The sequence below is a fragment of the Rhinolophus sinicus genome, chromosome X (assembly GCF_036562045.2).
Source record: "Rhinolophus sinicus isolate RSC01 chromosome X, ASM3656204v1, whole genome shotgun sequence".
Lineage (NCBI taxonomy): Eukaryota > Metazoa > Chordata > Mammalia > Chiroptera > Rhinolophidae > Rhinolophus > Rhinolophus sinicus.
The window spans coordinates 73,262,942-73,279,708 of NC_133768.1; the positions used below are offsets into that span (position 1 = coordinate 73,262,942).

The window sequence follows — 16,767 nt, forward strand, 5'->3', positions numbered from 1 at the left end:
TTGCTGTAGTTTTGTGTTTCCTGAATGTCACATAAGGAATCATATAATATGCTCTCTTTTCATACTGGCTTCTTTCACTTATTAATATGCATTTATAGCCCCTCTATGTTTTTTTTGTGTTTTCTTTTTTCATTGCTGAATTATATTCCATTATATAGATGTAGCACAAGTGAATGTATCCATTTATCTATAGAAAAACATCTTGATTGCAAGTTTTTGCCCATTATGAATAAAACTGCTGAGCATTCACATGCTGCCTTTGTATGAATATAGGTTTTCAAATCAATTTGGAGTAAATAACTGGAAGCACAATTACTGGATCTTATGGTAAAATCATGTTTAGCTTTGTAGGAGACTGTCAAACTATCTTCCAAAGAGGTTGTAGCATTTTGTATTCTCACCGTCAATGAAAAAGAGTTCCTGTTGCTCAGAATCCTCAATAGCATTTGGTACTTTGAATTTTATTGGGAATTTTAGCCATTCTAATAGGTGTATAATGGCATCTCATTATTGTTTTATTTTGAAATTCCCTGATGACAAATGATGAGCTCGTTTTTATATGCTTATTTGACACGTATATATATGTATATCATGATATACACGCATATAACTTTTTTCATGTTTCTTTTTCTTTTTTTGGCCCAATTTTTGAGTACGTTGTTTTACTACTGTTGAGTTTCGAAAGTTCTTTGTGTGTTTTGGATAGAAGTCCTTTATTAGACATGTGTTTTGCAAATATTTTCTTCTAATCTGTGGCTTTTTTATTCTCTTAAAAGTATCTTTCACATAGCAGAAGTTTGTAATTTTAACAAGGTCTGATATATTAAATTTTTTTCTCTCATAAACCACGCTTTTGCTGTTGTATCTATAAATACATCACCAAACACAAGGTCCCTTAGATTTCCTCCTGTTTTCTTCCAGGAATTTTATGGTTTAGTGTTTTACATTTAGATCTATAATCCATTTGGAGTTAATTTATTTTGAAGAATGTAAAATCTGTGTTTAGATTCATTTATTTTTGCATGTGGATAACCAGTTATTCCAGCACAATTTGATGAAAAGACTATCCTTTCTCCATTGAATTGCCTTTGCTCCCTTGTCAAAAATCAGTTCACTGTATTTGTGTGAGTCTATTTCTGGAGTCTATATTTTGTATAATTGATCAGTGTGTCTTTGTTTTTCACCAACACCAAATTACTTGATTATAGTAAATCTTGAAGTTGAGTTGTGTCAGTCCTCCGATTTTCTTCTTCTCCTTCTTCAGTATTGTGTTAAGTATTCTGAATCTTTTGCTTTCCATATAAACTCAGAATCAGTTTGTCTATATCCACAAAACAGCGTGCTGGGATTTTGTTGGGACTGTGGAATTTATATACCAATTTGGGAAGAACTGACATGTTAACAATATTGTCTTCCAATCCCTAAACATGGGACAGCTCTGCATTTATTTAGATCTTTAATTTTTCAGCAGGCTTTGATATATTTTCTGCATATAGATTCTGTACATATTTTGTTAGATTTATACCTAATTATTTCACTATTTTGTGGTGCTATTGTAAATAGTGTTTTTTATTTCTACTGCAAGTGTTCATTTCTTGGTATACAGGAAAAAAACCTGACTTTTATATATAAACCTTGTATCCTCCAACCTTGTTAAACTCACTTATTAGTTCCAGGAGTTGTTTTAGGTTGTTTTTGTTGAATGTTTGGGGTTTTCTACATAGACCTACATGTCATCTGAACAAAGAGACATTTTTATTTTTTTCCTTTCCAATTTGTGTGCTTTTTATTTTATTTTCTTGTTTTTATTTCACTAGCTAGCATTTCTAGTACAATATCAAAAAAAAAAAAAAAAAGTGGGGAGAGTGGATATTCTTGCGTTGTTTCTGATCGAAGGGGAAAATATCCGGTTTCTCACAATTAAGTATGAATTTAGCTGGAGAGTTTATAGATATTCTTTATCAAGTTGAGGATGACGTTCCCCTGTACTCCTCATTTGCCGAGAGTTTTGTCATTAATGGGTGTTAAATTTTGCTAGTGCTTTTTCTATATCAACTGAAGTAATGATGATTTTTTTTCCCTTTAGCCTGTTGACGTGGTGGATGACATTAATTGATTTTGAAATGTTGGACCAGCTTTATTTTTATTTTTCAGTCAAAATTTCAATAAAATATTTTGATTTTCCTAATATTTAAGATTTTTGCATCTATACTCATGAGAGAGATTGGTCTGTAGTTTTTCTTTATTGTAATATGTCTTTATCTGGTTTTGGTATTAAGCTAAGGCTGGCTCTCATAAAGAGTCAAAAAGTGCTCCCATTGCTTCTGGTTTCTGGAAAAGATTGTAGAGAATGAGTATCATTTTATATGATTCCGTTTTCACCCCTCTCTAATCATATCAATTATGCTTTTTATAATTTTAGTGGTTGCCTTAGAGTTTGCAATACACATTTACAAGTAATCTAATTCCACTGTCAATTAACCCTATATCATGTCACAGATAGTGTAGAGACCTTATAACTTAGTTGTATATACTAAACACCAATTACCCCTTCTATCTCTTATAACATTCCTGCCATTCATTTCACTTATCCATATGCTAAAATTACCTAACACATTGCTATTACTTTGAATAGTTTTCTTTTAGATCACTTAAAATAAGAAAATGAAAGATTTTACTTTCACATATTCCTTCTTCTATGCTCTTCCTTTCTTTATAGAGATCTGATTTTCTAACCAATATCATTTTCCTTTTCTCTGAAGAACTTTTTAAAAAAAAAACATTTCTTGCAAGACAGGTTTACTGGCAACAAATTCCCTCAGTTTTTGTTTGATAAAAGTCTTTATTTTTCCTTTACTTTTGAAGGATCCTTTTGCTGGATACAGAATTCCAGGTAGGTGGGTCCCCCACCCCAATACTTTAGATATTTCACTCCACTCTCTTCTTGCTTGCATGGTTTCTCATGAGAAATCCAATGCAGTTCTTAGCTTTGTTTCTCTATAGGTAAAGTGTTGTTTTCCTCTGGCTGTTTTCAAGATTTTATCTTTCTCTTCTCAAACACAAGTTTCTGTGTTTGAACAAGATATGCTTAGGTGTAATTTCTTGGTAGTTACCGTGTTTCCTCGAAAATAAGACCGGGTCTTACATTAATTTTTGCTTCAAAAGTCACATGAGGGCTTATGTTCAGGGGATGTCATCCTGAAAAATCATGCTAAGGTTTATTTTCCAGTTAGGTCTTATTTTTGGGGAAACACGGTGTTCTGCTTCGTGTTCTCTTCTCAGATCCTGGATTAGTGATCTGGTATCTGTCATTAATTTTGGAAAATTCTCAGCCATCCTTGCTTCAAATATTTCTTCTGCTCCTCTCTCTCTTATCCTTCTGGTATTCCAATAATGTGTATGTTATATCTTTCAAAATTGTCCCATAGTTCTTGGATAGTCTGTTCCATTTTTTACAGTCTTTTTCCTCTTTGCATTTCAGTGTGTGACATTTCTATTGACAGGTCTTCAAGTTTATTGATTTTTCCTTGGCCGTATCCAGTCTACTGATGAGACTCTCGAAGGAATCATTTCTATTGTAGTGTTTTTAACTTCTGGCATCTACTTTTGATTCTTAGAGTTTCTATCTCTCTGCTTACATTATCCATCTGTTTTTGCATGTTGTATACGATTTCCAATAGACTCTTTAGCATATTAATCATAGTTATTTCAAATTCTATATATATGACCATTCCAAAACCTGTGTCATGTCTGAGTTTGGTTCTGATGCTTGTTTTGTCTCTTGAGACTGTTTTTGTTTGTTTTTAGCATTCCTTATAATTCTTTTTTGTTGAAAGCCAGACTTGATGTATAATGTAATAGGAACTGAGGTAGTAAACAGGCCATTAGTGTGAGGTTTTATGTTAATCTGGCCAGGAGTTGGTCTGTGTTTAATGTTTTCTCTAGCTAGAGGTGTCACTGGTTTCCATTTCCTCTCATGTCCTTGTTTTTGTCTCCCCTGTTTTCTTTGGGTTTCCCTAAAAACTTCTTAAATGGATTCTGAGCTTTGCAGGTCGTTCAGTTGTAATTATTATACGGAAGCCCTGTTGAGGTGGTGGTAAGCGGTGGGGTGAGGGGAGACATTCTACAATCCTGTAATTCTCAGTCTTTCAGCTTGCCTGTGTCCCCAGCCTGTACCCTTCACAAGTGTTCCACAGCATTTTTTCTCCTCTCTTAGGTGAGACAGGAAGGCTAGAGGAGCCTGAAGTCACATAATTTCCCTTCTCCCACACTGGAGTAGGCTTTGGTAAAGTTGTTTCACTTGCTGGACAGCCCTTTGTTAGGTAGAAGCTCTGTGTGTTTTTCAAAATGATTACTTTTCACCTCCCCATGCCAGGAACAGGAGATGTTTTTCTTGGCTTCTTCAAGAGAACTTGAAAACCTAGCGGGGTTCCTGGAGGTAAAAGTCATGAAAATGTGGGGCCCTCATAGATGGCAGCCTCTAAGAGTTTGTCATTCAAACACTAATCTACACTGTGCCTCAAGCAATATGCCAAAGTTACCACTTAGGTATTGCTACCAGTTTATGGCTCCAGTGTTTTCCACTCCTAATAAGCAGATCTGAGCTGTGATTCTCTGTAATTGCCTCTCTCCAGATTTCAGGGTTGTAGTTTGCTCGGGAACTTCAATTCTCTGATGGGTCCAAGAAAAAGTCGTTGATTTTTAGTTTGGGGGCTGTTTTTCTTGTTGTAAGACAGAGTAGTGACTTCTAAACACTTTACATGTTGGAGTTGAAATCAGAAGTCTGCAACTAGTTTTTTTCATTCAACATTATGTTTGGGAGTTGTATCCAGGTTGATACCAGTAGTTATATTTTATTCATTTTCTCTACTGTATAGTATTCTATTTTACAAACATACCACACTTTATCCATTCTTTTACTGAGGAACATGTATGTTGTTAACAAATAATGCCACAATGAGCATCCTTTTAACGTCTCCGAATGTGCACGTGTAAGACTTCCTCGGGATAGGAAGGAGTGGGGTTGTTGACTTTTAGTGTGTGAGCATTTCCCATTCTAGTAGATATTGCCATGACGTTTTTGAAAGTGGTTGTACCCATTTATATTCAGCCAGAAGTATATTAGAGTTCTTACTATTCTGTATGTTCACCAATACTTGCCATTGTCAGGCCTTTAAATGTATGCCAACATCCTGGGTATTAAATGGTATCTCATAGTAGTTTTATTTTGCATTTTTCTGGTTACTAATGAGACTTCATAAGTTAACCGGTCATTCATGTTTTCTCCTCTGTGTGTTGCCTATTCATATCTTCTGACCGTTTTTATTTGGCTGTTTGTGTTTTCTTATTGATTTGTAGGGAAGGATTTCCTTAAAATGACTCAAAAAGCACAAACCATCAAATAAAATACTAATGCTATGATTACATTAAAATGAAACTTCTGCTTAACACAAGACATCAGAAGAAATGTTAAAAAAATAAGCCACCAACTGGGAAAACATATTTGCTAAATAAGCAGCAAGGGTTTGTATTCAGAATTTAAACAGTATCTCTATAAATAATATGAAAAACTTAATCAAATAATGGACAGAAAGGAACAGGCAACTCACAGAAGGTCCTTGAAAGGCTAATAAATGTGTGAATACATGTATAATTTCACTAGAAATCAGGAACATGCAAATTAAAACAATGAGATACCTTTCAAATATATTAGACTGGCAAAAATGAAAAAAAGTCTACAAAGTCTTGGTGAAGATGTGAAAGAGATCTCTGAAACCCTGGCCATGGGGTTGAAGATATACATACCCTGTATCATAGTAATTACATTCCTAGGCATGCAAAGTAGAACAGTCATTCTTAAAATGTCACTCTCAGACCAGCAACAACAGCATCTCCTGGGAACTTGTTGAAAATGCAAATTCTCAGGCCGTACTCCAGATCTACTGAATAAAGAATTCTGGGGGTGGAGTCCAGCAATGTGTGTTAACAAGCCTGCCAGGTGATTCTGGCGCACACTAACATTTGAAAATCACTGCAACAGAGCAATATTCTTCTAATTTTTTGGACTAAGATCTACACGAAGAAGTGCACATTACATTCTGGCCCATACACATACCCCCCTCCCCCACACCATGCACACAGGCACGCTCACAAACCCAAAACTTCAAGAAACAATAATTATTCTTACTGTATGGAACACAGTTTGATATTTACTATTCTATTCTATTTCATTTCATTAAAAAATTGCTGGTTATGGGGTGGCCAGTTAGCTCATTTGGTTAGAGCGAAGGTTGCCAGTTCGATCCCCGCATGGGCCACTGTGAGCTGCGCCCTCCTTAAAAAAAAATGCTGGTTATAACCAACTAATTGTGCAATACTGCTTATTGCAGAATTGTCTGTAATAGCAAAAAGTGAAAAGAAAAATCTTCAGGAGAATGAATAAATGAATTATATTTACTATATTTCTGCAATGGAATACTACATAGTTCATTCTATCACTAGAAATAAATTTCAAAAACATTATGTATACTGAGTCAAATAAGCAAGTTGTAGAAAGATATGTACAGTATGATTTCATCTATATAGTTTCACAATAGGTAAAATTATATTGTTTATGAATATATAGCTATGAAGTAAAAATATAAACCAAGGATTATTTATAACTTTACTTAGACATTTGCCAACTTCTCAAAATTTAGAAGCCCTGTGCTTTCACTTTGCTGCTTAGCTACTAGCAACTTAAGTCATATGTTATATGAAAGCCAGGTGCAGCATTCTGAAGAGAAAACTCATGTGATAACAGGAAACCGCATTCACAACCAGGCAGTTGATTATTTATTGACTAATTCTAGAGGCACCATGGCTACCAGATATGGTGGTCCTAGGAATACTACTTAATTTATTACTTCCCTAGGAAATTGGAGGTCACTTGTCCTTCAATTTAGGGCTTCTAGTAGGTATGAACTAGAGTCTCTTCAAGATTTCTTCAAAATGCTAACGGTAGCTTAGGACCTCAAAAACCCACAAAGAACATCATAGGAAATACTACTTACATAGTATGCAGAGAAAGAATAGTCAAGGCCAAGGAAAGAGTACAATCACTATGCCTACATCATAATTCTTTGATATAATCAAAGCAAATTAAAAAGTAGTACTTTAGGTAGAGGTAAATTAAAATGAAAACAACCCATTTTTTTCTTGATTTAGCCTATACCTTGTTTGGCTCCCCTGGATTATATGAAGAAAACATAGGAATTTTTCGGATCTCTTCCTCTGACAAACGATTTCTCTGGATCTCATCTTCTGGGACAAATCCTATTGGCTGCGTCAGCTTCTTAGGCCCAGTCCAACACTGCTCAGGTGAATTATCAATAACTTTTGCCACATGGAGACTGGGACCTTTACCCTGTGCTGCCTGTTTTCCCTTGTCCTGGAGTAATGACGGGTTCTCAGCTGTGCCACTATCTCCCACTGATGTAGCTGAGACCAGTGAGTGGGAAGCAAAGGGTTCACCTCTCATAAGTTGGAACTCTTCAAGACGTTTTTTCATTATCATCTCTTGGTAAAAACTTTCCAGGTTGTTCATGGGATCACCTTTGTTCTTCTTTTGGGGTTCATCTGGATCAAGACAAAGAGATAGGGAAGTTCTACAAAGCCTACCAATACAACCTTTGACAATTAATAAAAGTTAAATCTTGGATCTCAGATATAGAAATTCTGCTGGGGCAGGTGTTTAAAACCTGCGACCAATGACAACCAAACAAGGCTGGAACTATGGTGAGGCAAGTGAGGCACTTGGGGTGCAAAATTTAAGGAGGTGCTCACTCTCAGGGTCTGCAAGTACATACACCTAAATGATAAGTACATTGGAAAATGTAACCTGTATGACCTTATCACACTTCACAAAATTAGTAATAATTCTTTAGTATCATCTAATACCAAGTTCGTATTCAAATGGCCCTGATTATCTCAAGGATATCTTTTAACACTTGGTTGTTTTATTTAGGATCTAAATCAGCCTTTGGCTGTGATATCTCTTAAGACTCTTTTACTTTAAAACAGTATCCCTTCTTTCCCACCCCTCCAACCCATTTCCCCCCAGTACCATGGATTTATTAGAGGAACCACATCGTTTGTTCATAGAACAAATGTATTTGACTGATTGTTCCTCATGGTATTGTTTAACTTGTCCTCAGTCGCCTCCATTCCTTACAATCTGGCAGTTAAATCTAGAACTATAGAACTAGTTTATCGAATACAGTACCCACTGACCACACAAATCTGTTTAAATGAATATTTTAAATGTCAGTTCCTTAATTAAACTAGTCACATTTCAAATACTCAACAACCACGTGTGGCTAGTGGATACCATATCAGGCAGAAAAGAAAAGACCGTTTACATCATTGTAGAAAGTTGCATTGGCTAGTACCGATCTAGGTTTGATTACATACAGGCTCAATATTTTTAGGCAAGAATCCTCCACAGATACATGTGTACTTCCTATTCCATCATGAGGCACATAATGTTTGGTGGTTCCATTTTTAGTGATGCTGAAATTGATCAGTGGATTCAGGTGGTGTTAGTTTGATCTCTCCACTATGAAGCTTTTCAATTCACCTTTCACCTAACGGGTTTTACATCCGTTGATGACCACTGCCTAGATCTATCCATTTATTAAGAGTTGTGAAATGGAACTCCCCTAATTCTATTATTTCTTTTTTATTTATTATTTCTATTATTGCTTTTGTATTTATTATCTGGAATTCTATAATGAACTTACCATCATCAACTATTTAGTTTCCCTATATACAGTTCATACAGGAAAGACAGGATAAATGCTTGATTTTTTCCCCATTTATTTACCTACTACAAGAGTAATGAGTTGGTACCTCAGAAATGTCCAATGGTGACAACGATTATTTTAAATTGTGAGATCATGTATTTTCCTATATTTGACTTGTTTCAATTAAATGTACTCATTATTCTTTTTTGTGGTCAAATTACTCCACTTAGGACCAGTAGTGAGAGTCCCTTCATATTAGCTCTGTATTACTTTTCAGTTTTCTGGCACAGCAAGTTGTCCATAGCTCATCCTGCACATTTCCTGACTCAAACCTGGAATATTTCTCCAAGGAACCCCTGGTTACTTTTAGTATTTAGAAAGCACAATGCGTTGTTAGGTGTATTCACTGTTGTTGTGTTATTTTTGCTTCTATGCCTTTTTAGAGGGCAAAACTAGGAATTTTGTCCACTGAAATGGACTTAGAGAGTATTGTGCTAAGTGGAGTAAGTCAGACAGAAAATGACAAATGTCCCATGATTTCACTTATATGTGGAATCTAGAGAACAGGATAAATGAACAAACAAAACAGAAACATGCTCATAGATATAAAGAGCATTTTGATGGTTGCCATATTGTGGGGAGGGGATGGGTGAAAGGGGGAGGGCATTAAGAAGTACAAATTGGTAGTTATAACATAGTCATGGGGATGTGGAGTATACCATGGGCAATGTAGTCAGTAGCATTGTAATAACTATGTATAGTGTCAGATGGGTACTGGATTTATCAGGGGATCACTTCGTAAGTTATATACATGTATAATCACTGTGCTGTAACACCTGAAACGAATATTGTATGTCAACTGTAATTGAAAAATAAAAAAATATATATCTAAAAAATGTTAAAGCAGGGTTTATAAAAAAAAAAAGAAAAGACAAAATTTTTTTTTAAAGAGAAAAATAAATCACGAGTTCATACTGGTATTTCCACTTCAAATTCAAGATTATAAGGTTTTTACTCAAATTCCTTCATTTTAGACTTGTATCTTTTTTTACATATGCTTAAAATATTGACACCTAATATTAACAAAATTATTTATTAGCTTTTTCCTACAATATATTTACAGAATTTATAATGTCAATAACAATACTAATATGACTATCAGGAAAAAAAACCACTGAATACAGTTTTATATTTCATATATTCTTTGCAGTTACTGTTGTCCTTAAATATATCCCATTAGGAATGTACAAAAATTGTTTTAAATTCATTTAAAATAATTGTTCTCGCTGTATGGTTATGCTACCAACTTTATTTATAGTTAGGTTCATCTGCTTCAGGTTGTTCATGAAGTTTAGGGATTGATTTTAATTCCCTTTTTGATTAAATTTTTTAAATCATGCAAAACCTTCACAGAAGTCTCACTTCTGTCTCCGTCCTCTTCATCCCATTTCTTTCCTTCCCCATAAATAATACTTTTTATTAGGTTTTGGCTTTATGATTCCATTGTTTTTGAAATTTAAGCAAATATGTACTCACACATAACACGTGTGTGTGTGTGGGTATTTCATTAGATACACTCCTTCCTACCTGAACAGTAACTTATTACAAACACTGTTCTACAACTTACTTTTCTGCACTTAATAATACATACTGGAGATAACACCATATTTTTACGTAGAGCTCTTCCCCTTCCTTCTCATAGCCGCGTAATACTCCATTATGTAGATGTACCACAGTTTGATCAAGTACTCCCTACTGATGCACGCTGCTCATTATCCAGTCTTTTTTGCTGTTATGAATAATGTCCTGACAAACAGCCTTGTGCATAAAGGATTTTGTATTTTCCCAGTACATCTTTGAAATAGATTCCAACAGGTGGCTTTGCTGAGACAAAGGGTCGAACGTGTATGTAATTTTTCTATATAGCATTAAATTCCATTCTGTAAGAGTTGTACTATTCTACATTTCCACCAGCAAGGTGTAAGAATAACTATGGAAGGATTTCTTAAGTCCCAAAAGGACTAAACATTAAAGGTAAATATTGACAAATTCAACTACATTAAACTAAAATAAAAAAACTCTGTTCTTCAAAAATATCATAAAGAGGTAGAAAAGTTCGGAATGGAAAAAGATATTTGCTGCCCAAATAACTGATAAAGAACACAACAATTAGGAAAATGGGCAAAGGTTGAAAAGGTGGCTTGCAAAAGAGGAAATACACATGGCTAATATATATATGGAAAATTACTCAACCATATTATAATTCAGGGAAATGTCAATTAAGAAGAAGGTGAGATACTAACAGAAAACTGCCATATTGTCAAAAAATTAAAAAGAATGCCAATATCATACATCAGTGAGATTATGGAGCAAATGAATCCCTCATACATTACTGGTAGGAATGTGCAACCATAGTGCAAGCCACTATGACATTATTTACTACCGTGGACTATATGCTCATATTATGACCCATTAATTCCACTCCTACACACATACTCTAGAAAAAATTGGGCATATGTGCCCCAGGATACAACAATAAAAACCTTTAGATCAGTGCTATTTATAATAGCCTGAAACTAGCTAAAATACAAGTGTCTATCTAGAAAGAATCAATTATAAAATTGTACTTTAAGTTTATGTAATAAATACTACATTCCAGTGAAAGTGAACAAAAAGGGTATGTATGACCAAGTGGATGAATCCTAATGTTTACACTCAAAAATATTCATTCAGTGACTATTATGATCCAGCCACTACTCTAGGTTCTTGAGATACATGAATAAATAAAACAAAGATCCCTACCTTCATATAGCTAAGTGAATTATATTAGAAAGTTATGTGAGAAGGTTATAATTGCTATGAAACAGAAAAAAAATACAGCAGTATAAAAGTCTGACTGCCCAGGGGGTGGTAGTATTAGCGGTTGCAATTTTAATGTTGGTCTGGGTAGGTCTCATTGAGACGACGATATTTAAGAGAAGATTTAAAGAATGTGAGGGAATCCACCATGCTGATATTAGAGTGAGGGCCCCAATGTGGGAGCATGTCTCAAAAATTTTTTAAAGTCTGAAATCATACAATGTATTTCTCTGACCACGTGCAATCACATCAGAGATCCATTACTGAGAGATAGCTGGGAAAACATAAATATTTGGAAATTAGGCAACACACTTCAAAATAACCCCTAGGTTAAAAAACAACAACAAAAACTCACAAATGAAATTTAAAAATATTTTGAACTAAATGAAATACAACATATCAAAATTTATGGATGCAGCTAAAACAAATCTCAGAGAAATTTGTAGCTTCAAAATCCTGTATCAGAAAAGAATAATGGTTTCAAATCTATAACCTGAGCTTCCAACTGAGGAAACTAGAAAAAGAGCAAACAAAACCAAAGCAAGCAGAAGAAAGAAAATAATAAAGATTAGGGAATAAACCAGTACAATAGAAAACAGAAAAATCAATGAGACCAAAAGCTGAAAAGGTTAACAAAATGGCAAACCCTTAGCTAGACTGACCAAGAAAATAAGAGAGAAGGCAAAAGTGACCAAATTAAAATAAACTAAAGAGGTATCATTACTGACCCTATAGGAGTGGAAACAATTTTAAGGGACTATTATAAATAACTTTAGGCCAACCAATTAGAAAACTTAGATGAATGGACAAATTCAAAGAAAGATACAAATTACCAAAGCAGACTCAAGAAGAAAGAGAAGAGATGAATAAACCTATAATAAGTAGATGATGAATTAGTAATCAACAAACTGCCCACAAAGAAAGTCCAAATCCAGGTGACTTCATTCGTGAATTCTACAAAATATTTAAAGAAATAATATCAATCCTGCACAAACACTTACAGAAAATAGAGGAGGAGAGAATATTTTCCAACTTATTCTATGATATCAGTATTAGACAGAAACCAAAGCTAAACAAAGACATCACAAGCAAAGGAAAACCACAAACCAATATCCCTCGTGAAAACAGGCACAAAAATCTTTAACAAAATATTAGCAAGCCTAACCCCAAAACATATAAAAATGATTATACTCATATAAGTGGGATTCATCCTAGGAATGACAGATTGGTTTGCCATCTAAAACCTATTAATATAATACATTATATTACTGGATTAAGACCTTAAACCACATGATCACCCCAGAAGATGCGGAAAGAGCAATAAACAATATCCAACACCCAGAACTAACTAGAAATAGAAGAGAACATCCTCAGTCTCAAGCATGGTAAGCTGAATAATGCCTCCACACCAAAGATGTCTATATCCCAATCCCTGGAATCTGTAAAAATGTTACATGGCAAAAGGGACTCTGCAGATGGAATTAAGATACAGACCTTGAGTTAGGGAGATTGTCTTGCATTATGTAGGTAGGCCAAATGTGATCATAAGGGCCCTTATATAAGAAGGAGGCAGGAGAGTCAGAGACTGAGGAGCAGAGGTAGTGATGGAAATAGAGGTTGAACTAACGTGAAGAAGGCGCCATGAGTTAATGAATGCTGGTGGAGTCTAGAAGCTGGCAAAGGTTCCTCTAGAGAACTCCAGAAGGAATGGAGCCCTGTGGACTAACGGATTTTTAGGACTTCCAACCTCTAGAACTGTAAGAGAAGAACTCTGTATTGCTTTAAGCCACTAAGTTTATGGTAACTAGTTACAGCACCCATAAGGAAGTAATACACTGCTAAAGAGCATGTTAAAACAAAACAAAAAAACAAAAAAAAACTAGAGCTAAGATCATAGTTAATGGTTGAAAACTGAACGTTTTCCCCCTAAGTCTGGGAACAAGGCAAAGATGTCTGCTCTCACCACTTCCATTCAACATTGTACTGAAGGTTCTGGACAGTGCAAGGAGGCACAAGAAAGAAGACCTCCAGATTAGAAAGGAAGAGTAAAACTGTCTTTATTCATAGGCAACACAATTGTCTATGTAGAAAATCCTAAGTTGTCTACAATAAAACTACAAAAACTAATAAAAGAGTTTAGTCACAGAACACAAGATCAATATACAATAATCAATTGTATGTCTATATACTTGCATACAACAATCAGAAAATGAAATGAGGACTTATCAGGCAGATGAATTCGTAAGTTATATAAATGTCTAACCACTATGCTATACACCTGAAACTAACATAATATTTAATGTCAACTAGTTTTTGAAAACCAAAAATAAAAAAAAAGGAAATGAAATAGGAAAACGACTCTATCCACAAGAGCATCAAAACGAATACATCATTTAGAAATTCATAAAGTATAATATTTATAAACTGAAAGCTACAAAACATTGCTGAAATAAATTACAGAAGATCTAAATAAAGGAAGAAACATTCTATGTTCATGGACTAGAATATTCAATATTATTAAAATGGAAATTTCCCCCAAATTGAGTTACAGATTGAACACAATTCTTATCAAATTCCAGCAGGCTTCTTTGTAGAAAAATTGACAAGCAGGTTCTTAAATTTACATGGAAATACAGAGGACATAGAATAAACACAGCAATTTGAAAAAGAGGAACTAAGTTGGAGAAGTTACACTACCCAATTTCAAAACTTACCCAATTTCAAAATAAAGAGATTCAGAACATAAAGATAGGCATATAGATCAATGTAACTAAAATGAGTGTCCAGAAATAAATCATTACTTTTGTGGTTAATTGATTTTTCCACAAAGTTGCCAAGACAATTCAATGGGGAAATAACAGTCTTTAAAATAAATAGTGTTGGGACAATCAGATATCCAATTACAAAAATATGCACTGTGACCTTTATCTCACACATACAAATTAACTCAAAGTGGATAACAGATCTAACTGTAAGACCTAAAACTATAACTATTCTAGAAGAAAACACAGGGTCATATCTTTGGGACCTTGAATTCAGCAAAGATTTCTTAGACATGATACCAAAAGCACAAGTCATAAAGGAACAAATTGATAAATTCAACTTCATTAAAATTAAAGATACCATTAAGAAAGTAAAAATAAAAGACAAGCTACAGACTGGAAGAAAATATCTACAAATCATATTCTATCGTATAATGCCTTTTATTCAGAACACATAAAGATCTCTTACGACCCAATTCTACACATGATCTTAGCCAAAAGGCCGAGAAGCGATGACGACCCAATTCTAAGAAAACAAACCATTCAATCAAAAAATGGGTAAAATACTTGAATAGACATTTCATCAAAGAAGACATATGAATGGCTAATAAACACATGAAAAAGTACCCAAGATTATTTGTGATTATAGAAATTCAAATTAAAACCACAATGAGATATCAGTACACACCCACTAGAATGGCTGCAATAAAAAAACAGGCAATAATAGCAAGTGATGACAATGATGGAGAACAACAGAAATGCTTCCACATTGCTGATGAGAAAGTAAAATGGTGTAACCACACTGGAGAAGTTGGGCAGCTCCTCCAAAGGTTATTATATACAAGGTCGGACAATTAAGTTTGCAAACTCATCCTAGAAAAAGTGCTACATACCTCACTGCTGAATATCACTATGGTCACCTTTGAAATACTCCCCTTGGGAAGCTATGCACCGTTGCCAGCTCCTAGACCACCATTGAAAGCAAATTTTGCAACTCTTTTTCTGGAAGGGCCCTCAAAGCTGTCATCATATTACCCTTGATGTCCTGAGTGTCATCAAAATGTCTTCCTTTCAATATTTCCTTTACCTTCGGGTAAAGAAAGAAGTCATTGGGGGCCAGATCAGGTGAGTAGGGAGGGTGTTCCAATACTGTTATTTGTTTACTGGCTAAAAACTCCCTCACAGACAGTGCCGTGTGAGCTGGTGCATTGTCGTGACGCAAGAGCCACGAATTGTTGGCAAAAAGTTCAGGTCATCTAACTTTTTCATGCAGCCGTTTCAGCATTTCTAAATAGCAAACTTGGTTAACTATTTGTCCAGTTGGTACAAATTCATAATGAATAATCCCTCTGATATAAAAAAAAGTTAGCAACATCGTTGCAACAAGTTCACCAATTTAATTGTCCAACATCATATAGTTACCACATGACCCAGAAATTCCATTCAATCAAGAGAAATGAAAACATATCCACACAAAAACCTGGCCATCAATGTTCACAGCATTATTCATAATAGCCAAAAAGTGGAAACAACCCAAGTGTCATCAAGGGGTGAAGAAATAAACAAAATGTGTTATATCTACTCATATACAACGGAAAACTATTTAGTAATAGAAAGTAATGAATTGCTGATACCTGCCACAACATGAACAAACTTCAAAACTATTATGCTACCTGAAAGAATCAGATTCCAAAGATCACAAAGATCACATAAATATTCCATTTACATGAATTATCTAGAAACAACAAATTTATAGAGACAGGGGCTTGGGTAGACATGGGAATGATTTACTGCAAACAGGCTCAAAGATGGAAATGTCCTAAAATTGGATTGTAGTGATGACTGTACTATTCAATAATTTAACTAAAAATCATCTAATTGAACACTTACAATAGGTGAATTTCATCGTATGTAAATTATATACCTCAATAAAGCTGTTTTAAAATTAAGAAAAACTATTCAGTCTCACAAAATGTTAGAAGGAATAGAAAATAGTGAAAATATTAAAGAATAATTAAATGAATGAAAAGGTATACCATATTCACATTTGAAGATTCATATTGCAAATACTATGTCAATTGTTCTCAATTGATTTAAATACTCAATAGACACTCAATCAAAATTACAGGAGAGCAAGAGAGAGGAGGGAGGGAGGGAAAGGATGAGAAAGGGAGGGAAAGAGAAGGAGGGATGGAGGGAGGGATAGACAGAGACAGAGACAGAGAGAGAGATTGTATGTGTGACAAGCTGATTCTAAAATTGCCATGATAAAGCAAAATGTCAAAAGTAGACAAAACACTTGAAGAACAAGAAAGAAGAAATTGTTCTTCTGCTATACCAGATATCAAGACATTTAAAAAACT

General features: G+C 34.5%; 1 protein-coding gene across 2 annotated transcripts in view; it reads right to left on the reverse strand.

Annotated features, from left to right (window-relative positions):
- The window catches only part of RBM41 (RNA binding motif protein 41), a 63,951-nt gene that overhangs the window by 22,006 nt on the left and 25,178 nt on the right, over positions 1-16,767 (reverse strand). For both annotated transcript variants that reach the window (XM_019717706.2, XM_019717707.2), the window contains one exon: positions 7,214-7,617. In XM_019717706.2, coding sequence (XP_019573265.1) covers positions 7,214-7,617 — 404 coding nt within the window. The remainder of the gene's footprint in view (positions 1-7,213; positions 7,618-16,767) is intronic.